Here is a 24,072-nt window from a genome sequence, read left to right as displayed (position 1 = left end):
GGTTTCAGGCTGGCTGTGTCAGGCAGCCAGAAGGTTGCAAGCAGCTACACTGGGGTCCCTGGAGTGGGTTCACACATGCAGCGAGTACAGCAGTGGATTCACACATACAACAAGCTGTGCTGAGGCTCTGTGGACCCCAGTGCAGCCGTTTACAGTCTCCCGGCTACCTGCTAGAGCCAGCCCGTGACTGTGGTTCAGCTGCTTATGCAGCCTCCCCACCCTCCCCCGCCCTCTGCTGTCCACCTCCCCTCGCCTCTGCTCTCCCTGCCATTGTCCATCCCCCACTCTAAAACCGTAGGACTTCCTGCCCTTTTCTCTGTTTGCAGGTAAGCTCTTTCTTTTTTTTTTTTTTTTTTTTTTTGCAGTGAGCCCACTGTTTTTTGTGGAGCCCGCCCAAATTCACGGTTTCTGTGAAAATCACATAATTGTGAATTCGGTAGGTTCCTGTATCGTCACTACATACCCATTGATGGCATGCACATGAACTGATGACCTAATGGAAAGATTACCTTACCTCAGGCCAGTCTCCTGAGCCATCCATTACATAAGATTATAAAGTCTTTCTTTGGCTGAAACTAGTTGATTATAGTCTGGTCCTCTCTCTCCCTGAGGAGCTTGTTGGCTGGACCATTTTGTATACTGATTGTCTATAAATTGTGTGTGTGGATTTTAGTACAAAAAATGCAAACCAAATAATTCACTGTAAAGCGCATACATATATCTGGGCATTGATATGGACTCCAGGTGAATGTAAAGGTCTGCCCTTGCACATCCTACCATGAAGTTGGCATCAGAGTGACATTGCTTTTAAGGTATCTTGTTGTTCTCCTTCAGATCTCTTTCCCTTTGTGTTTTTAATTCTGATCCTTTATGGAAAGCTGTGATTTTTTTTTATATATAAATACTAGTAATTTAATCTTTCAATGTCTAAGCTGTTTTTAAAATCCTTAATAATGTTGGGGGTTAGGTTAAAATACATGGGTTTGACCATGATCCTTCATTTAAGATGGCCATAAGGGTCAGTTAAGTGTAAGTTACTATACAAGGCAGAGGCAAATAAAAGGTGTTTGGGAATTTTAAATGCCCTGAATGAAGGGGCATTGGCCAAGTATTGTCTTGAGAAAACGTGTGTATGGGTGAGCGGATGACAGAAAGATGCAGAGAACGCCTGATGCAGCCTGAACAGTACTAGGTGTGTAATGTTAGGAATGGCCTAGAGTGCAGGCCTTTGGGCCAGGAGGACTGGATCAGTCCTCTTTAGAGTTGTGTGCAGAGAAACCATCTGTGGCTGTTTCTCCTGTGTTCAAGGAAGCTGAACTTTGAACACTTTGTAAATAAACAGAATGACGTAAAACATACTGAGACCCACTGCCAGTTTCTCCTCTTAAGCTGAGGAACCTGCAGAACCATAATTTTTGGCTAAGCTACTGCAGTCCAAAGAGTAAGTCTCTAGTTGAGTCCTGGGTGAGATACATTAATTGAACTATTGGTGCATTTTTTTAAAATTGCTTTTTTTGTTGCCAGTAATGAACAGGAGAAAGTGGGACAATACCAGATTGGTATGATAGTGACATTCATATCCAGGAAAGGTGGTTAGCCATGTTAGTTTGAAGTCAGGCTGAAGGCAGGGCAAAGGGACCTTCAAGAAAAATGCTTCAGAGAGGTATGAGCTTCATAGGCAACAACCTACCTCATCAGATGCTTTGTCAGCTCATGCCTTGCTGTATCAGTTGGTCTTTAAGGTGCCACACTGCCCAACCTTCTGTCTTGTATATGCAAAATAAATTATTCTTACCAGTAGGTCACCAGTCCTATACTACATATTATACTATATAAGTTCTCATACTGCTGTAATCACTATAGTATCTACTCATGATGGTAAAGATGAGAAGTTCTTAGTAGCTGAAGGCTGTTCGCTGATTTATGGAGCCATGGCTGAGGGCTGCAGTCCAGTCCTGAAGGGGGTGCTTGGTGTACATTGCAAAACAACTCCATCACACCTGGACTTGTGAAGTCTGATTAAGAGTCTCAGAGGAGAAGCCAAGGACTGAATGGTTTCTGAGGAGATTAATCAGATCTTTCTTGCTTATGGAGATGATGCCTAAAACAGTAAAAGTAGTTTAGATGAAGTTTACACTGGGCTGAACCTCTCCTGTGGCTTCTATAGGCCTTGGACATCCAAAAATGCCAATCCAGAACCTTTTCTTAGAAGTAATTTACTTAAAACACAGTTTTAAAAGACTTCCCTTTGAGTCAGTTACTGCTGGCCCATGCCTGTATTAAACTGCAAGCTGATGGAATAGTTATGGATATCGTTAGATTGACGGGAACTGCTTTACTTTCACATTCATCTGACACTCACACTCATCTGACTTTTCTCCTGTAGGAAGCCTCAGGGAAGATGGGTCGCAGCAGCTGTTTGACAGAGAATATGTGTTAATGTTTGCTGTGTTTGATGAAAGCAAAAGCTGGCAAAAATCAGCATCTGTTGAGTACACGATTAATGGTTACACTAATGGGACCTTGCCAGGTATTGTACAGTTGATAAACTTAAGGTGTTTCCTCTTACCCCAGCCTGTTTGTTTGAGCCATAATAGAATGACTTTCATATAACCTTGCTACAAGCTTTTCATATAAACTCAGTACAAGCATCTGGTTTCACAAGGGAACCAATAGCCACTTTTTCCAATAGCCACTACTTTCCAGAGGCTCCTATCCTTGATACACTTGCTGCTGGTTTCCTAGTATGGGCTTCGTGTTGCCAAAGCATTTGGAGAGTTCCACTTACAAAGTAAATGTCCTTCCTTCACCTACAAGATGAGGATGAGGTTAAACAAATTGCTGGCTCTAAAGCATGTGGAACACTTCTGAAGAAGACTGTATAGGATCGGTTCCCAAACTCTGACAGATTGCACAGCACCAATTTAAAATGATACAACCTTAAGTACCACCAGCAAATTTTTGTCATGTAAAGCATAATAAATCTGTTAATGTGTACCACTGACAGGTTGTGTGTGTACCACTGGTGTTACCCATACAACAGATTAGAAACCGCTGTATAATAGGATGATAATGGATTGTTGCCAGCTCAACTGTCAGTGAAAGTAGGGAGAAGTTGGAGGACAAAAGGATGTTAATGGGCCTGTTGTAAGGGTTTCCCCCTCCTTACTGGCGAACCAGGCAGTCCAGTGAGTGAATGTCTGAAGATCATGGTTGTTTTTTTTAAATGCCTTCAAGGATGGGGTAATTCTCTCTGGGTGGATTTCCTGACAATTTTCCAAGTATGAACAGATCTGCTATTTAGAGAAGAGAGGATTAACTGGCTAAGGGGTGAGATTTTCAAAAATGCTTAAAAGATTTAGGCATTTAACTCCCACTGACTTTCAGTGGGATTTGGTGCTTTTGAATATCCTGCATGAGGTACATGCCCCCTCTTCTAGGATCTAGAAAGCTTTGTAAAATATTCTGAGTGAGGATTTGTTTTTGATCTATCAGTAAAACTTAGTGTGAACTGTTCTCTGATTCTTGGATGAGTCATGTGAATTCTGAACCCTGCCGTTCTTTCCATTTCAGACTTAACTGCCTGCACTTACGACAACATTAGTTGGCATTTGATAGGAATGAGCTCCAAACCAGAGATTTTCTCTGTCCATTTCAATGGGCAAACCATGGAGCAATATCATCACAGGGTCTCAACCATCAGCCTGGTGGCAGGTGCAGCAACCACCGCAAACATGACTGTGAGCCAGAAAGGAAGATGGCTGATATCTTCTCTTGTCCAAAATCATCTGCAAGGTAAGGACACATCTGCTTAGTAGGCAATTTATACAGGCATAGAGAGTGCTATTCATTTCTTCCTTTACCTCCTAAAAGGGTTCTAACTTTGTAAAACGTCACAGCAACCACATTTTATATGGTGGCCGTTTTACTAAGGAACCACTGCAGGCAGAGCATTAAGGACTAGGGAGCAAGTTTCAGTGGAACTTCTTTCTGAAGTCTCACAGTTGCAAAGAGGTTGCAGAGCAATGGGGAATCTCATTTTTGGGGAGATTTTTACTGTTTACAGAATGTTCGTCTGGGCACCATGATTACACATGGATAGATAAGGTAAACTGCGGTAGATTGCTTGACTGTTGAAGGAGATAAAGGCAGCTCAAGGCTGTGTCATGATAGTAGTCACAGTCATCTTACAGTGGATATTAATTTCCCCAGAGCAATGATTAGCATTTCTTTTAATGGATCCATGGAAAAATTCCTTATGTTGCCTCTTATGGTGGCTGGAGCACTCACTGAAAAGAGGATGACAGTCTCAGCTAGGGGTCTCAAAAGAGACGAAAGATTGCAATAATCACATAGCTCTCATTGATTCCAGCAGGCTTCTCTGGAGAATCCTAGCTTTATTGTCTGCACTTGTTTTTTTTGTTTTTCTTTAACCTTGAGTTCTCAGAGGGCAGGTAAATAAATGTTTGCCAGCACCCAGAGCTAATGGGTTGAGAGGTGTTATGGAAGTTCTATGTATTTTTGCATCTGATGGTCACTATTGTACTTGTCCCTGTTTCCTACCAGCTGGAATGCACGGTTACATCAACATAGAAAAATGTGAGGGGAAAGAGGTGCTCAAGAAGAGGTTATCCTTTGAAGAACGGCGTATGATAAAAGACTGGCAATACTTTATTGCTGCAGAGGAGATCACCTGGGATTATGCTCCTAACATTCCACCAGACATCGATAGGTAAAATGTTGATCGGTACTGTTCTGGTGAACAGGTATAGTGGGGGAGGGAGGATCTTAGGAAATGCTCTCCAGGGTCCTGGCCTTAAAAACTTCTGCATTTCAGAAAAATTCAGAACTCCTGAGGAAAAGACAATCCTGGAAAATAGGAGGAATTTTAAAGGATGGGATTGTAAGGCATGTATGGAATACCTGATAGAAATCTTAGTAAGTGTCTTTGGAGAGCACTGCAGTAAACAACCTTACTGGACTTGCTGAGTGAATATGCTTTGTGGCATATCTTTCACTTAAATTAAAAGGTAGAGAGAGGTTTCTCCAATGTACAGGATGTCCTTTTGCCTAGAGCTACCAGTGCCAGTACCAATATGGACAGCCCTGGATAATACATTATTGCCATGATATTCATGAAACCTCGCACCTCATTCTGATGAGGAATGATTTGTGGGTATCATCACTTTGTTCATGTTACAAGCTGTTGCATATACAGTGTCTGCAAGGAGCACATCTCAGTCTGCTTACATTCTTACAATGCATGGGTTGGTGGTTGTATATCTGGTTTTGCTCCTGTCTCTTAGGTGATCCTGCTCTTCTGGTGTCATCTTCTTGTCTTTCCATTTCTCACTTGAATCCCTGTCTGGAGTCCTCATCTCCCTTTACCTGTAGCCCTGCTGACTGTAAGACTTCATACACTACTACTTTCTGATGACTTCTTCTATTCCATTCAAAGTTATATTGCTTACCACCTTGCCACCATCTCTGTCTAGGTAACCTGCTACCAGCTCACAGCTGAGACAGACCTTTTCATACTTTCTAAGTCCTACCTGTTAACCAATATGAGGAATTTTGCTGTCTTCACAACTTTATATACTTCTATGTAGGAACATAGATTGAAAGAGGGAGGCCCTAAGCCATTGAATTCAGCCCATGAATTAGTCTGAGCTAAGACACAAGATTAGAATTCATGATACCCAATTTCAGTTCCTGGTGCCTCTACAGATTTTGTGACATTAAAGTCACTTTTTCCCATTTGTGAAAGGGGAGTAGTAATACTTCTCTCCAAGCTTTTTGTTTTGAAAATTTAGACCAGAATCTCTTTGGGACTGAGATCTTTTTTTCACACTGCAAGCTTGTACATTGTCTAACAGAATGGGAAGCCAGGTATCAGTTGGACCAGTAGGTTTTACTGAAATACAAGTAATACTAAAAATAACTTGCATTACAAAGCTTTGTCTAATCTCATTCTATTTGTCTTGAGCAGTGGGGCTCCTGCTGTTTTTCCTGGATGATTGTCGTACAGTCCAATAGGTCTCACTCCTTAAGAAGGTTTTATTGCTTTTTCTTTTTAAAGACAATATAAAGCAAAGTACTTGGACAACTACGCAAATCTCATTGGCAAAAAGTACAAGAAGGCTGTTTTCAAGCAGTATGCAGATGCCAACTTCATCAAGCGTCTAGAGAATCCCAGGCCCAAGGAAACTGGAATTCTGGGCCCTGTTATCAGAGCCCAGGTCAAAGACAGAGTCCAGGTGAGTAGTAAGCACCAAGCACAAAGACTTATACATGTTTTAAGGTAATATTCTGCAGGTAAAGTTGTATAAGAACCAGTGTGTATGGTAGCGTTTTTCAAACAATAGATATAAGGTGATAAAGAGTGACCATGTTGGATGATGCGAGCCCAAGGGAGAGATTTAAAGTTAAGTTGTTTATTTTATTTCTGCAATTTGACTTTGAGAGCTTGGTTTCCAGATATCATTGCAGCAATGCTTTGTTTCTTATAAAGAATATATGATATATGTAGTTCATAGAAGTGTTGTGAAAGAAAGAACCACAAATTCATACACAGTTTGAACTACTGGGGGAAGTTCAGATTTGGGACTTACATTTATGAACTCATAATTTCTAATGTTGTTATTATTTAGGAGCCTAACAAAGTAGCAGCTGCCTTTGAAAGCAGAAGGATAACTTAGTGAGTGAAGTCAGAAGGCCTCAAAAATCTTGCAGCATTGATATTTTGTTGTTGTTTCAATGTGTCATGTCCTCTTGACTGGATATTGCATATTAATTCATCACAAAGCTGCATGGGCCTTAAGTGCCCTGATGGTCTTGTAGTCCTGCAGCCATTTTCAGTGCTGTAGTTTTTCCTTTATCTGCTTGGTTCCATCCAGCATGCAGGTTTGCAGACAGGTTTTCATCACACCCTTTCTTCTGTGGTTCTTAAAAGCTGGAGAAAAGGAGTGGGGGTGCATCCTTTCTCTGCAATTTTTCCTTCCAAGAGCAATGTTTAGTGATCACTCTCATGGGATTTAACACTTCTCAGCTGCCCCTGTGGGACTCTCTTCTGAGAGTAGTACTCTGCTTTTTCTCCTGAGACCAAATAAAGCCAGGGGAATTCTAGCCATTGGGCACCACAGGAGCTGTCTATGGTACCCTGAAGGCTGTGTGCTGCACAGCAGCTGTGAGTTTGAGATTGCCAGCTTTTTTAACTTAAGGAATGGCTCTTCTGGAAACCCATCAGGTTCCATTTAAACGGTGACTTGAAGTATTGTTTCCAAACCAGGATTCAGCAAAGGTTGAGCTCACACTTTTTCATATGCATATAGATCGTGTTTAAAAATATGGCTAGTCGCCCTTACAGCATTTACTTCCATGGAGTGACACTTTCAAAGGATGCAGAAGGAGCTGATTATCCACTAGATCCCACAGGTAAGGAGCTGTCTGTTTTACACCCTGTGCATGTGAACAACTTGACTTTGCATAGGGGGTCTCTTTGCCTTAAGTCAGAACTCTGGGGCTCTTATATTCTCTTCCCTGCCCCACCACTGACCTATTGCGTGATATTTTAGTGGAAAGTTTGCTTTGTGTCTTTGTCCCTTAGTTTTCTCATTTTTTAAAATGGGAATAAGAGCCCATTTTTGCTTGCAAGTCTCTAAAAATTCATCATGACTTTAACAAAGACTTGGCTCACTTACATGGGTGTGGGTCTGCTGACTTCAGTGATGCTATTGCAGTAATTCTCAGCCAGGGTGCCATGTTTACAAACATAATTCACACGACAAATCCACATTTTTCCAATAGGAATTCCTTGTGTTAAAAACATTTCACCTGGTGAATAGCTGGCATTTTCTGAAGGTGCTGCAAGTCTAATGAAGGAGGTCTAGAATCTGAAAAGGTTGAGAACCACTGTGCTAATGCCAGTGGATGCTAGCGGAGGATCTGACCCTAATGTGTCATTGTGCTAACTAGTGACAGCAAAGAGATGTTCAGAAGTATGATCAAGGGAAAAAAATAGAGAAATGGTTTCTGCTGTGACTGATATGAAATGATAGGAAAGCAAGAAAGAAAGAGCAGAAGTAGCAACGGGAATCAGCAGAGGCAAGCTAGTGTATAAGCTGTCTGGGGCAGTGAGCTTGCTAGCATAGGGTGAGCAAACAAGGGAATAAACAGAATTATGGTCTACAAGGTGAGCTATAGCGAGTCTATGGAGATCTTAAGGAAGATGGGACACTTCACCTCACCTCTTCCCCCTGGCATCTCTTGAAATAGGAAGTCAAAGGATTTATCTGAGTGCAGGAGGGATATGATTGCACTCCTAGGTGAGTCAGCAGGCAGGCAGCTTTTAAATGTTAGTATCAATTGGTCAGATACCATTTTATGGGTGACTTGCTTATAGGAAAAGTAACATGTTATGCTGTATATGTATAAATCAGCAGTCTCTATTAAGCTGTCCATCTTTCAGTAGCAGCTTTTATCCATTAATCTGTGATTTAGGCATGTAACTAACAAAGCATAAATATACCTCCTAAATTAAATAGTGTGTTTCCATATTTGGCACAAGGAACCTTAGCAGTTGGAGGATTCAGTAGTAGCACAGTTCCAATTTTCAGTTTGTGGACTCTAACCAGGTCTCCAGTCTCTTGACTAAATTTAAGCTTCATACTAGTGGTCCTCAACTTTTTCAGTCGGGGCAGTCTCCACAGTGTTTTTGACTGTGGCAGCATTCCTAGTCAGGAATCACTGTTGTGCTCAATTTACCTTGGCTGTTCTCAGCTGGGTGACGCTGCTGCCAGGGAAAACTGCCCTGTGCGCATTACATACATCTGGACCAGTAAGGGCTGTGCCATGTGTTCATGTTCCTCCTGCATTTGGGTTCTCTGATAAATCTAAAGTATGTAGGAGACCTGGCTTGTGCTGTACAACTCTTTTGTTTCCAGGAGTAGTGTGATGGTGGGGCAGAGGGGTGGACTGGGAAGAACTGCAGCTTAATCCAGCCCTTCTGCCTGCTTTAGAGTTACTGGAGAGCCCTTACGTAGGAGGACTGCATGCATTCTGCAAACCAGTGCTCAGGGTAGCTTCATTTGGCTGCTGCCACTGTGGTGGCAGCTCCTGCATTATGGAATCCCTTAGGGGATTTTAGGGCACCCTGGTTGAGAACCACTGCATCACACAATTTAAAAGCTTAATTTAGCCTGGCACAGTCAAGTCTTTTTTTTTTCCCCCCTCCATAAACTGAAACTGTTGTAAGCCACTCTCAAAGCAACTAGGTTGTGTCTAAACTACTGTGTTTGGTTGTATGTAGACCAGCCCAAAATTCTTATTGAATTTCCAGTATTTGAAAGCCAGGTCTTCAGCTGGAGTAAACTGGGATAGGTAAATGGGAGTGATGCCAGCTTATATCAGCCCAAGGATTGCCTCTGTCTGATTCACATTAACACTCCTCTGTCTGTTTTTCCTTCAGACAACAGCACTCAAAGCAAAGCAGTTCAACCAGGAGAAACCTATACATATGCATGGAGTATTTTTGACACAGATCAGCCCACCACAGAAGATTCGCAGTGCATAACGAGATTATATCACAGTGCTGTAGATGTAACAAGGGATATTGCCTCTGGACTAATTGGCCCACTTCTGATTTGCAAAAGTGAATCCCTGGACCAGAAGGGTGTGCAGGTATTGAACCAGATTCCATTCCAGTGCCTATTTTTGATACTGTTGCACCCTGCTTGAATCCCTGTAAAATCATTAACACATCTCAACACGCTGGCATGCATCAACGGATGCATCTTGTGTAAAACTAAGGAAGTGATGCTCCCACTGTACTCAGCACTGGTGAGACTACAGTTGGAGTACTGCATCCAGTTCCGGGCACCGCACTTCAATAAGGACATGGAAAAACTTGAGAGGGTCCAGAAAAGAGCCATCCATATGATCAGGGACTTGCAAGGCAAGCCATACGAGGACAGGCTGAGGGACCTGGGCCTCTTTAGCCTAAAGAAGAGAAGGTTGAGAGGGCACTTGATAGCAGCCTCTGCTATATCAGAGAAGTGCATCAGGAGCTTGGTGAACAACTGTTCACTAGGGCACCCCTGGGGAAGACCAGGACCAATGGATACAAACTCCTGGAAGGCTAACTCAGGCTTAATACCAGGAAAAACTCCTTCGCGGTCAGGGTGTTCACACTGCAAAATAAACTCCCTCCAGAGGTGGTGCAGTCACCTACCCTGGAGGTTTTCAAGAGGAGACTGGACAGTCACCTCTCTGGGGTCACCTAACCCCAGTTGTCTTCCTACCTAGAGCAGGGAGGCTGGACCCAATGATCTGCAAGGTCCCTTCCAGCTCCTAACAACCTATGAATCTTCTTCGGTCATGTCCTGTCACCTTAGCTTTGGGGCTAAGTCACAGAAAGTGGCAGGGAGGGCCCGCCTACCTGTCTTTTGTGTTAACAGTTCTTCAGGGTTGTGGGCAGGATGGAACAAGATCACACTTATGCCTAAGTGGACTTAAGTGCACTTCCTTCTGTGACCAGATGACAGGAACTAAAGCAATGGATGTGATGTATTTTAATTTTAGCAGCATCTCTCATGATACTCTCCTTAGTAAGCTAAGGGAAATACAGACTAAATGAAAGTACTGTAAAGTGGATATGTAACTGGTTGAATCATTGTGCTCAATGAAGTCATCAATGGCTCAATGTCCAGTTGGGAGGAAATACCAAGTGGGCTTCTTTGTAGGTCAGTGTTAGAGCTAGTATTAAATATCTTCATTAATGATTTGGGTGGTGGGATTGAGTGGACACTTAGCCAATTTTCAGATAACGCTACATTGGGTAGAATTGCAGGCACTCTGGAGGGTAGGATTTGGAGTCAGAATTACTTGGATAAACTATGGAAATGATCTGAAATCAATTGAATGAAATTCATCAAAAACAAGTGCACAATCCTGCACTTGATTCAAACAGTTATATTTCTTTAGCTTAATAGGATCTGGTATGTTATGTTCTAGAACCTCTGAGAAGCAGACTGCTGCTCATGAATATTATTTAAACTACAGAAGATTTCAGTTTTGCTAGCAAGGGAAAAGTCTTGTGGAACTGAACAGGGATCAAAGCAAGAGGTTTTGTGGAAATCACTCTAAAGCCCTATGGACTGTAGCAAAGAAATGGAACTACCCTGAACTGCCCTCTGTAATTCTGTAGTTGAAAGCTCATCCTCTGTCAAATGTAGTAGGACAAGTCAAAAATGACAGTAAAAGGATTGTTTCTTGTTAAATTCCATAGAACTTTTCATAAGGCCTTGTTGTTTATGATTTTATTTGTGTGCTGGAATTTATGGCCCATGGTTTAGTGTGATCACTGATAGCAAGGCCAGATTGCAAAGAATGTATTTGATTTTTTTTTCTTTTTTCTTTTTTTGCCTTGTTTGTCAAGACACAAAAAAAAATGTGAACTTGTTATTCAAAAAGCCTTTCTGCATAAGAATAATGCTGACAACTCTGACATTACTTTTTAACCCTATCAATACAAACTTAAAAAAATACTTGCAAAACTTACCATCCTGTCTGCTGCCATTCAGAACAAGGCGGATGTAGAGCAGCAGGCAGTGTTCGCTGTGTTTGATGAAAACAAGAGCTGGTACCTGGAGGATAACATCAAGACATATTGCAGCAATCCCTCCCATGTTAAAAGGGACGATCCCAAATTCTACGACTCCAATGTCATGCTCAGTGAGTGAAAAAAAACTAGCCCAATATTTGCAAAAGTCCAAATGTCCAACTGGGCCCTTGTTTTGTGGGGTAGTGCTGGTGTGGGAGTTTCCATAGGGGGAGAGATTGGTGGTGTGTCCCAGTGTGTGAGGATGAATGAATGGAACAGGGTTCTCATCATGGGTTTGAGGATCTTCAGTTTCCAGAGTGGCATGGGGCATGGTGAAGGTAGTTTAGGAATGAAGAAGGTCATTGTGAAGCAGGCACATTTAAGCCAAGGTGTGCAGGTACAAGTTGAAGGTATTCTCTCAGCACCCCCAGCATCAGCTTCTGGGCTGCCAGATGAGTTCACTGAGCCAGGGAGAGAGAAGTCTCAATGACTGTAGGAGACAGAGGAGGGCAGGGAACTGAAGTGAAGGTGCATGAATCAGTAAAGGTTTGCATAGAGCTTGGCAGCACTTTTGAGTGTGGAGGGAATGGGCTCTGAAGGTGGGAATGATAGTGAGCAGGGGCTGGCAGGCTTCCTGGTGTTGTAGCCAAGAACAAACTGTTGAATCCATGCTTGTTTGTCCTGAGGTAGATGGGGAAGGACTTGGCAGGAGTAGAGATCAGGGGCCCCGGAGTTAGCCTCAAGGCAATGTAGTTCTGGAAAACTGGACTCCGGGCCACTGCACAAGGGAACTGGAAAGGAGAGCATGTGCTCCAGTGACATTGGGTAGCATTATAGCACAGTGGCTTCTTTCATTCTTTGAACTCTGGCCTGTGACTTTGAGCGTGTCTGGGGAGAGTCCCCTGACACAACATTGGGTGACTATGATTTGTAGAAACAGGCTGGAAGTCCTTGCCTCATCTGTAGTAATACATGCAGCCCAGACCCCCTGTGGGCCTGAGTGATGCCAAGAAAGAGATGGCACCCCAAAATGAAAAGGAGCTTAACCAAAGAGAAGCTGACTTGGCTGTTTTCTGTGCTGACAACATGTGAGAAATGCTAAAAATGAATAGTTCAAAGTAAAATGATTTGTCTGAATCCTTTCACTTTGGATGCAACACAGCATAGCTAGTTAACAAAAGCAAAGTCACTTCACTTTAATATATGGTATCTGAAACATGATCCCGGCCCTTCAGATGAAAGTTACTGGGCTTCCACCCAGTGTCAGTCTCTTACAAGATGTATCAACCTCGTCCCTGTTGTCATTTCACTGAAGACATAAAATTGACTCTTTCATATCTCTTAAGCTTGAAAATACTATTAACAGCATTTGTTTCGCTTTTGTTTTAGCAATAAATGGCTACACATCCGACAGTTCTGAAGTCCTTGGATTTTGCCAGAATGATGTTATTCAATGGCATTTTTCCAGCATTGGCATCCAAGATGTAGTATCTATCCGTATTTCTGGTCACTCTTTTTTGTATCGATGGAAGTATGAAGATGTATTGAATCTTTTCCCTATGAATGGAGAATCGGTCGCGGTAGAAATGGACAATGTGGGTAGGTGGCAAAACTGTGGGGTTTACTTAATCATCCATTAAGACATTTTGTACCTATAAGGGCTTCACAAAAATAGAATAGGGTTGTATAAATGCACTGCATGCAAATTTTCAGCCTAGCTGAGTCTTTTTGTAGAGTGACTGATATGTGTGGAATATAAGGCAAGTTAGGTCCCTTAACATGGCACTGCTGTATTCTGTACTGTTTTACTTTTGCCTCCCCACAGCAAAAATCATTTGTACAGTTTGTAGGATTCTCCCAAAGAATCCATAGACACTGAAATGTTCACACTGAAAATATTGAGCAGGAGCCTGACCTCCAGATGCTGAGATCTTGTTCTCTGTCCTGCATCTGTACGTGGCAAGGATGATCTTGGTCACTTCCCATATGGTAGCACTTTCTGTAGCAAGAGCTGCTTTTTTCTCTTAGTCTGGCAGTGGAAATGGTGTTGTGTGGGGACCTCTGCATCTGTTCAGTTCTACTGTAGGCTAGACAGCTCTGAGCTGGTTGAAGTGGGCTGAATAGCTGAATGATGCTGTGGTGTCATTGAATAAAATGGCTGTACCACCCCATGGGAGATGACACAAGATTATGGAGCATAAGAAAGCAGGAATTGCCAGCCCAGATCAGAATGCTGGTCCATCTGCTCTGATATCTTGTCTCTAGCAAGGGTTTGTTCCAAGTGTTTGAAAGGAAGGTGTAAGAAAACATGTCCTTGACAATAATGGAGTAACCTGCCCATAAGGGAGAATTTTTCCTATTCATGGGCTTTTACTGGTTGGTTAGGCCCTGAAACAGAAAAATCTAGATCTTGTTTTCTTTCATCCCAGTGAATATATTTGGATTCTGATTTTTGCAAATTCTTTGGATTCTTTTAACTACTAGGTTGGCTTCAGTGGTGTTTTGTAGTACTGAGTGCCATGAGTTTAATTATTACGAGTTTGCATTATGAGGGGGAGAGGTGTATTTCTAGCTGATCACTTCTATCAGACTTACTGGCAATTGCCAAAATACATTTTTGTACTTTTCCTGTACTACTGTTTGACATGTGATCACCTCTCTCCCATTTCTAAAATGTGTATGGTCTTGTTGGAAATATCTTTTTAAAAAATCTCTTAAAATATATTTTTTTAAAAAGAAACAAACAAAAAAGCAATGCAGTTGTAAAAATAGAGGGGGCAGCAAATTGCACCCTTTTTCATGAAAAGGCCTTTTTTCCCCTTTTTTAATTTTTTTTTTCTATTATGTCACATTTTGTTTTGAAACGAACCATAACAAGCGAAGTATTGGAGCTGATGATGTTTGCTTGTAGCACTGTAACAGGCAGTCTGTCCTGTAAGAAGGATCAGTCAGCGCTGTTGAAGTTCAGCTGTGGGGCATTTTGTTAATGAGGGATTGTGTCCCTCAGAGCTTTAAAAGCTCTCACAAGGCAGAGCCAGGGGGAAGCAAGCTGTGAGGAGAAGCCAGAGGGGAAAGAGGCTTTTCTAACGTCTGGAGAAGATGAAGGATTTTATTTGTTTGGTAGAGACTGAAATTTGTTTTGGGGAAAACAGAACTGTCTGAGGAACTAATGGAGCTAATTCTCCTGCAAGATATAGTAGGACAGGCAACTTGCATATAGCATTCTAGTATTTAAAATCCCATTCTTATGGGCTGTAATTCTGACTCTTTAAACTGACAGATCATAAGGCAGCATTCAAAATCTAGATTTTAGTTGCTTCCATTGCCACTTAATGCTCTGTGCCCCTTGAGGTCTCTGGCAAGCTGTTTTTGAAATCCAAACGTGGATCTGAAAACCCATGTCTGATTTTCACCTGTCCCAAGTGTTTTAAAGTATTACACTGTCTGTTGTTTAGGCTTTAGGTAGCCTAGGATGGCTTTTATTGTGAACAGCATTCTCTCATACACCTGCTTATAAAGAGGGATCCTAGGTAGAGATGGGACCAAAAAAATACTCAGTTCAAAAAAACTCAAATTTTTTGCTAAATTTGGATCCAAAATTCACAGATGATTACTTCTCCTCTTCCTTATCGCCATCTTTGTCATGGGTCATGCCAAAGCCAGGATCCAAATAAACCCAATCTTTGGGGAAGAATTCTAGCTCTGGCTCTAAACTGTGCACATTTAGTTCTTTTCATTATTTATTGTGTATTACTATGGTAGCACCTAGGAGCCCCAAGCCACTGTTGTAAGGGCTGAGCAGGTACACAACAATGTTGCTAGATAGTTACTCAGCTAGTGTCTTTATAGTCTAGATGTTGGGACATGACAGGAGAGGTTAATTCCACAAACAATGTATGGTATATGATTTCTATTTCAATTGCAGGTACTTGGCTCTTAGCCTCCTGGGGCTCCTCTAAAATGAACTATGGCATGAGGCTGAGGTTTAGAGATGCCAAATGTGACACAGAGGAGGATTATCCTGAAGATTCCGGATTTGAGATGATAAGTTACACTGAGAAAACAATGAAAAATGTACCTGAAGCCGCATCCAGCAATAAAGAAGAAAAGAAAAGTGAGGAACCGGACAGCTCTAGTGATGTGGACTATCAAGACTATCTGGCTGATCAGCTTGGAATTAGGACACACAAGAACAATTCAATGGTCAATGAAGAGAGAGAGAATCTTACTGCTCTGGCGATAGAACAAGAAAGCAGCACCCACTCTGAGCATCCAGCTGTAGCTGTTGGCTTAGGTCTGACACACAGGAATAAAAGTGATACCTGGGGCACTGATGAGCTCTCGGGCCCTCAAAGCACAGCTTCTCTCCCAGCTGAAGGCAAGCACTTCTATAATAATTACACATCATTCCCTGGAGGAGAGCTTTTGCTTTCAAACAACGAAAAAATGGAAAGTCCTGATGTGGTATTTCAAGATGAGGACGAATATGAAAGTGAGTGTGAAACAAGTCCTTGTCAGATGTCTAGGAATGATGACAAAACACTTGCAAATGACCATTTGAGGATGAGTAAGGAAGATCAAACAGAAGATGAAACAGAACTATTTGCTGAAAGAGGGGATGGGATAAATGCATCTTTTGAAACACACTCTTCCAAAGAACAAGAGAAGGAAAATGCAGGAACAGAACGTAGGTTCAATCAAAAGAGAGAGAACCGAGACGTGCTAGAGACTTTGTTTTATTCCCTCAAAAAGATGCATGCCCTCCTACTTTATTTACGGGAAAATAAAAATGCTTCATCTGTGAACAGCACTAGTTCACCTCATTCCGCTCAGTATGCAGAGAATATTTTGAGTTTAGCTGCATTAGATACTAGCCGGCTTACAAATGATAATGTTGATGACGCATTTGTAGAGGAAGAGGAGGAAGCCAAGAAAATAAATGTTGAATTTCTTAGAAATGCAGTTAATACAACTCTTGCTTTGGGCAACAGCTCTGAAAAGAATGGGTCTAACTTGTACAATCTCTCTGAATTAGACATAGCCACAAAAAAACAAGAAACCAATTCTACTTTAGAACATCCACTTGACAACTTAATTCTTACTCCCAGTCCAGCGGTGATGAAAGACGTTTTGGAAGTGCCATCACCCAATGACATGGAGTATCCCTCTAAAATGACAAACAAGAAATGGAATCTGGTCTCTGTGAAAGAGAGTTTTGAGTTGGAGGCGAATTCAGCTGAAGCTGCAAATAGTAAGTTACAGCCTCATTTCAGAAATACCACGGGAGATGGTGTGTCCCTGAAGAAGCAGGAGATGTGGAAATACAATGGCTATTTAGAGCCTACAGGGGGTGAACAGAAAGGAAGCAGCAAGCGTACAGCTGTGAGAGAGAGAAAGAGAACTGTGAATGGTACCTTGAGTGCCTCCAGACCTTCAATCAAGATCCACAGGAAGAAAAAGGACAATTTCATATTAACACCAAGAGGTGTGAGGCTCTCAGAGTCCTCCAGGCCATCTGGAAAGCTCAATTGCACATTGTGGCTGAGTGAGGACAACCACACAGCATTCCTTTGTGGGACCAACAATACATTGCTGCTTACTGAAGTCAACCACACAGCTCTGGTGAGTGGGACCAACAGCATACTAACCCCAAGACAGTTTAAACCAGCTATTGTGATTGGTGTTCCCAAGGGCAATGGGGAGTATGACTATTTTCCAGAAGATGTTTACAGTGAAGTTGGAGAAGATGACATATATGACTATCCTACAGTACCATATCAAGATCCATATACAACAGACCCCAAACTCAACATTAATGAAGCCCGGAACCCTGAAGCCATTGCTGTACATTACCTACGTAGCAGAGGTCATGAGAGGAAATACTACATTGCAGCTGAAGAGGTCTGGTGGGATTATGCAGGATTTAAAGACAGGTTTGGTTAATTCTTTCTCTCTATTTCCTTGCACCCTTCCAGGGCCCTGATTTGGATAGCTGCCAAAAATAGAGCTACCATCGTTAGAGTTAGGGTTTTTGGAATCTGTGAATGCTGTTTAAAGAATCTGTAATGACTAACTAAAGAGAAACCAGGAAACAGTACTTTAGGACTAGCCTGGAATTTAAAAGACTTGGGCTCAAGATCTATCTCTGCCACAGACTTCTGTGTGACCTTGAGAAAATCATAGATATTAGGGACTGGAAGGGACCTCGTGGGATCAAGTCCAGCCCCCATGCCATATTCAGGAAATCTGCTGGGGTCAAATGACCCCTTAATGTTACAGGTTTTTTCCATCTGTAAAATGGGGATAAAAGCCCTTTCCAACTTCACAGGTGTGTTGTAAGGATAAATTTATTAAAGATTGTGAGATCCTCAGATGCTATAGTGATAGGGATCATATCCATGCCTAAAGTCTTGGACCAGCAAACACATACCGATGTACAAAACACAATTTTCTATTACTGATATATTTTTTTCTGGGATCATGAACACAAAGGCATGTCTCTTGCCACCTGGACATGGGAGACAAGGTAGAGATTTCATACCCAGATTTCCAAAAGGCTTTTGATCTAGTATCTCACGATAACCTTGTGGGAAAACTGGAAGATTGTGGGCTCAGCTACTTGATGGTTCCAGTGGGTGGGAAACTGGCTACAGGGTAGGACCCAGAGAGTTCTCGTGAACGGATCTGTGTCATCCTGGCACAAAGTGGCCAGTGGTTTCCCTCAGGGGGCTGTGCTTGGACCGGTGCTTTTCAACATCTTTATCAGTGATTTGGATGGGGGAGTGAAAAGCTTGCTGACCAAGTTTGCGGCGACACCAAGTTATGGGGCAGTATGGTCACATCAACAGATAGGTTGCAGATACAGGTGTACCTGGACAGGCTCGAGAGTTGGGCAGACCGGAACCAGATGAAGTTTAACATTTCCAAGTGTAAGGTGCTCCATGTGGGGGCAAATAACCCTCAACATATATACAGGCTCGGAGGTGACAGCCTCACTTGTACCACGGCTGAAAGGGACCTAGGGTAATGATTGACCATCGCATGAACATGAGCCATCAGTGCAATGCGGCGGCCAGCAGGGCAAACAACACGCTGGCATGCATCAACTGATGCATCTCATGTAAGACCAAGGAAATGATACTCCCATTGTACTCAGCACTGGTGAGACTGCAGTTGGAGTACTGCATCCAGTTCTGGGAGCTGCACTTCAATAAGGGCGTGGAAAAACTTGAGAGGGTCCAGAAAAGAGCCACCCGTATGATCAGAGACTTGCAAGGCAAGACGTACGAGGAAAGGCTGAGGGACCTGAGCCTCTTTAGCCTAAAGTAGAGAAGGTTGAGAGGGGACTTGATAGCATCTTACTGCTATATCAGAGAAGTGCATCAGGAGCTCAGTGAACAGCTGTTCACTAAGGCACCCCTGGGGAAGACCAGGACCAATGGATACAAACTCCTGGAAGGCTGCTTCAGGCTTTATACCAGGAAAAACTCCTTCACAGTCAGGTTGTCCACCCTGAAATAAACTCCCTCCAGAAGTGGTGCAGTCGCCTACCCTGGAGGTTTTCAAGAGGAGACTGGACAGTCACCTCTCTGGGGTCACCTAACCCTACTTGTCTTCCTACCTAGAGTGGGGGGGCTGGACCTGATGGTCTGCGAGGTCCCTTCCAGGCCCTAACAATCTATGAATCTATGTGCACAGTAGGTGGCTGTTTCTACTTCTTGCCACTGGATGGCAGGGGAGCCGGAAATTAGTCTTGTGTGTCCAGAGCACAGCTACCCTGAGACAGACGCACAGAGATGACAGTTAAATTGGTGCAGTTGATAGCAATAGATTTTCTTTGTGACTTTTCAGGAGATTGGGTGAAATTTCATTCAACTCCTCTCTGTCTCATTAACTGTGTAATGTAATGCCAGTTACACCAGTGTAAATGTAATTGATCCAGGCCCTATGAGCTAGGAATAGCTTGGCAGTCGGTCAAGAGAATCAGGTGTTTTTCGATTTTGAATTGAATAGGCAGGAACTTACCCTGGGATTTGCAAATGGGTATAAGGGATTTTTGCATAACACGCTTGGGTTCTTTTGCAATCTCAGTCTGAAAATGATCCCTGCTGGAAGTCCATTCATTTTCCAGGGGTTTCCTAGATTGTAGTCCCATTCTCAGCAGACAAATGTCTACTCCATGCAGACCATCACCATGGTTGGTTCTAATGGGCTCCATTGTTGCCACTTCTAGCTGTAGTATGAAAGCGTTTGGATCACTGAGCAGGGACCTCAATTCTGAGATGTGTTTGTTTTGTTTAGACTTGCAGAGTAGTTCTATTTTACACCAAAGAGAATTAGTGAATTTGTCACTGGGTGCATCTACATGTTCATTAATACACTTTTGCTACTGTGCATTAGTACCTCTAATATCAGGTACTACATAAAGGTGCATTAGGCTGCCCTAATGCACAGTACCAAAAGTGAATGCCTTTTTAGTGATGCTTAATGCACAGTACAGTAATGATTCTGTTGTACATTAGTGTATTAGCACTGTTTTTGACGTGACACTTTAATGCGCAGTAGAATAGTCTACTGTGCATTAATGTGCACTTATAGATGTGCCCACTGAGAGTGAAATGTAATGTATCAGAAATGTAGATGAAAACCAGTGCTCATTCAAACCAAGCATATTTTTTAGTGATTGTACACTTTTTAAATCAAAACTCTGGCTTTTCCCAAAAAGCAAAGTATCGTGGTCAAAAAATGGGCTAAAATAACATTGCTAGTATTTTTCTGTCTACATTTGCTATCCACACAAATATTTGCTAAGTCTAAGTTTTTGATCATCAGGGATTCCTGGGTCAAGATTAGAAATCAGTGCAGTAAGGTGTGTGCCAGGATTGTATTATTTTTCAAAGGGAAAAAATATATCTCCAAGCTATTTGATAAATTAGCCTGTGTTCTTGTTCACTGTTCCCCACATTATGGCTGTGCCGCTTCTCCATTTAACTTGCTTTTATTTATATAAACATCCCGAAGCTCGACTATATAAAATGATTTGCTCTGTGAGGGGTAGTTCTGCAGCTGAAGTGAACAATTACAACTCTGTTGAAGTCATCAGACTTAAAAGAAGCAACTGAGATGAGACTGTGCTCTGGAGTCTGGAAAAATTGAAAATAAATTCAGATCTCTTGATCTCCAGGCCTTTGCTCTAGTTGCTGGAAAACAGTCTTCACTTCCAAGTGACCATGGTAGGAGGGGACTAAAGTCCCTGCCCCCCCCCCCCCCCCCCCCCCAGTCATTTATATTGTAAATTGTGGTTGTGATCAGATTGTGGAGGTGCAAAGTTGACACCTTGGCACCCAGCTGTCAGCATCACCTTCCCCGGTGGCTCTGTATTATAGGTAATGTTTTTAATGAAATCCTTTATACCTGTTACTCTCAGGAGCCAGAGGCAGATACAGGAGTATGATCTGGACCCTCACTAAAAGTCTCAGTTAATCTCTGTTCAGTCTATTGTAATTGATAGTGGTAGTCCAAGCCTCGATAGATTTTTTTCATTTGCTGATGACAGTTCATTGCTAGAAGTAAGAAAATCTTTTGTAGGATTTGCAAACAGTGAGCAAATTGGTGTGGGATCCATCAAGGTGGTGCCCAGATCCTTTGTTTTCACTTCGAATTCTTGACAGCTTTGTCTGGTGCCTTTGCCTTCAAACTGTGGATCTAGAGGGGGTGGACTAGCATACCCATACCCTATTTTCAGTTTGGATCACCCGACAGGAGCCTCTGAGGACTTTTTTAAAGTCTCCAAAGCCTATGAGAATCCCCCCTCCTTTCCCCTCCCTCTTCAGAGGCACATCTCCTCCCCATCCCCTACCTGCTGTTTTCCAAGGTGGGGAAACTTCAGAGCTGCTTCTGCCTGCTCCAGCCAGGCTGCACAGGGGCTGGGCTCAGCTGGGACAAGGACATTGGCAGCAGCAGTAGTAGCTATGGTCAGGGTTCCCCCTTCCTTTGCCTACTCCTGGGGGGGATCAGGCAGGGTGGGGCATAGGCAACTGGTAGAGGGGGAATGTGGGGGGCACGTCCCCACTGACAGGACTGTCCCCCGCCACCAACACCACTGCTGGCTTCTACAGGTGCTCGCCAGCCCTGTCCCCGCTGCCGGCGGCTTCTGTGGGTGCTCCCCCAGACTCAGGAGACACCAGTCGCCCAAGGGGTGGGGGAATCCATTCCCCACCCATCACCCCTGCTGCTACTATCTTAGCTGAACCTAGCCCCCACATAACCATGATGGAGGGGGCAGAAGCTCTAAAGTTTCCCTGCCCCAGGGACAGCAGGGAAAGCAGCAGCAGGCGCAGAAGGGGAGAAGGAAAAGGGAGGGGGACAGGCTTCTTGAGGAGAAGGGGGCAGATGTTTTCTTGCTTTGGGGACTGTTAAAAGCCCCCAGTGGCTCCTGTGGCATAGTCTGCCCACACTGGGGGGGGGGGGGGAGGAGGGGCTGGGAGTTGGGAATTAAGCCACCCCTGAAGCACAGATTGGTGGTCCTGCACCCCCTTTGCCAAATTCTGGATCCATCCTGACTATTTCTCAGCCTCATCTTGACTGTTTTTGTAGGGGTAGTGGTTACATTTCATCATTTTTCCTAATTCCAATCTCTTGTTTTTATTGGGTATTTCCCCTTAGCACAACAATGAATGGCAAAACCAGCCGTGACAGGGACAGCCCCAGATACAAAAAAGTTATTTTCCGAAGCTATGCAGATAGCACCTTTAAAATTCCTCTAGAAGATGGAGAATATGAGGAGCATCTTGGTATTCTTGGTCCCGTCATCAGGGCTGAAGTGCACGATGTCATCATAGTAAGTAATGGTGCAGGTTAAGGTTTCTTTTAGGGAACTGAAGTAGGCAGGTTAGAACAGGTCAAAAAATGTCTAAGTTTTGGTGAGCAATTTTGAACAAAAAAAGTTTTGCAGTAGAAAATGTTGGTGGTTGCTTTTTCTTTCTTTTTTTTAAACACAAACCCAACATTTGAAAAAAAAAATGTTTTAAAATGTGCTGTCTAAAAATCATATTTTTACCAAAATCTGGATTGAAAAATCAATATTTTTACTGAAGCTGAAATATTTTAACAGGAACAGGTATATTTCTTAATGGCAAACCAGCAAATCTGTATTAAAATGGAAGAGCTTGTCTGTCTGAAAAGCCTTCTTTTCATGCAAAAATGTTTGCCATAACAATTTTGACCAGTTCTAGTGTAAACACTAAGAGGAGGCATTCTTTAGAATGGTACAAATACAGGGGAGTATCACTAAAATAGGTCAAAATTTACCAAAAAGAACAGCTCCTGAAAATGTGTCCTATAAGGTGGTAGAATAATTTTCCTCAAGAAAAATAGTTTCCACACCCATGTTGATTTTTATACTGGGAAATACAATGGAATATTTAGTATGAAACATAATCCAGTGTTGACTCCTAATGGGATGTAGCAGATGGCCATATGCGAGATGACACATCTTATTCACCTCTAACTTGTTTGATTAGACTCCTTAGTGTTTAGTGGGATCAGCTGAATTAAAGAAAAACCAGGAACTAGTAAAGGGGAGATAAACTGCCACATTATGGGAGTGCTACTCTGAGAGAAGTTTCCAGCCCTGGCACTCCATCTTTGAGACAGGGGAGATGTAATAGAAGCATGCCATTTAACCTGGGATAAAACATTTTATCCCAGTCAAAGCATGATTGTTCAGAAGTCCCTGTCTGTTGTCCCAGAATAAATTCTAGTGCAGTTGTTCAGGTATCCATGTCTGTTGTCTTGGAATAAATCTTAAAAAGTTTCATGGGATAAGAAATATTGACAGTTTATCCTGGGACATCACAAAGTGCATCTGAATGGTTATCCCAGGATTGTATCATTGAATCATTGACCGAAAAGCAGTGCATTCAGCTGCCTACTAAACTCCAATTAGAAGGGCAATATGTGCTGCTTCTTGGGATAGTTCTGTTTCTGAACAAACACAGGCACAACTTGTCTAGGGACAAATGCAATGTCTGTTCCTAGCCAAGTTGACTTCTGAATGGGAATTGCATACACAGAGATCTGGGGTTATTATAGAACTTGCATCCCCTATGACTAGGGGGCTTACGTCCCTGTATGACCCCTATGACTAGCTTGAGTCCCTGTATAATGCTGCCACACATTATACAGGGAGAGATCCCTGCTGCCCCCTTTCCACAAGCCATTGTTATATCTACCTTGAATGGGGGTAAAGGAGAACAGAATTGCTCTTTTTTGTTCCCTACTCTCTGAAAAGGAGGGGTTGGCAGAGCCCTTACCTTGCTCCCTGCAGGCTGAGCAACTGTGCACAGGGAGCGCACAGGCCGCACCACATGAAGGTGTCAAGAGTTCTCTTTTATCAACACCAGGCCCATAAACAGAAGATAAATCTGGATCCTGATATTGAGCCCTACAAAGTTCACAAGTGTTTTATATCC

At 42.7% G+C, this 24,072-nt stretch overlaps 1 protein-coding gene across 1 annotated transcript in view; it reads left to right on the top strand.

Moving 5' to 3' along the window:
* The window catches only part of F5 (coagulation factor V), a 57,801-nt gene that overhangs the window by 15,308 nt on the left and 18,421 nt on the right, over positions 1–24,072 (top strand). The window contains exons 5-14 of the mRNA XM_006271820.4: positions 2,387–2,530; positions 3,574–3,795; positions 4,567–4,732; positions 6,080–6,257; positions 7,332–7,434; positions 9,467–9,678; positions 11,580–11,730; positions 12,989–13,198; positions 15,525–17,532; positions 22,265–22,439. Of these exons, the coding sequence (XP_006271882.1) occupies positions 2,387–2,530; positions 3,574–3,795; positions 4,567–4,732; positions 6,080–6,257; positions 7,332–7,434; positions 9,467–9,678; positions 11,580–11,730; positions 12,989–13,198; positions 15,525–17,532; positions 22,265–22,439 (3,569 nt within the window). The remainder of the gene's footprint in view (positions 1–2,386; positions 2,531–3,573; positions 3,796–4,566; positions 4,733–6,079; positions 6,258–7,331; positions 7,435–9,466; positions 9,679–11,579; positions 11,731–12,988; positions 13,199–15,524; positions 17,533–22,264; positions 22,440–24,072) is intronic.

This window comes from Alligator mississippiensis, chromosome 1, assembly GCF_030867095.1.
Source record: "Alligator mississippiensis isolate rAllMis1 chromosome 1, rAllMis1, whole genome shotgun sequence".
Lineage (NCBI taxonomy): Eukaryota > Metazoa > Chordata > Crocodylia > Alligatoridae > Alligator > Alligator mississippiensis.
Note: the sequence above shows the minus strand (reverse complement) of the source record. Positions and strands in the feature narration are given on the sequence as shown.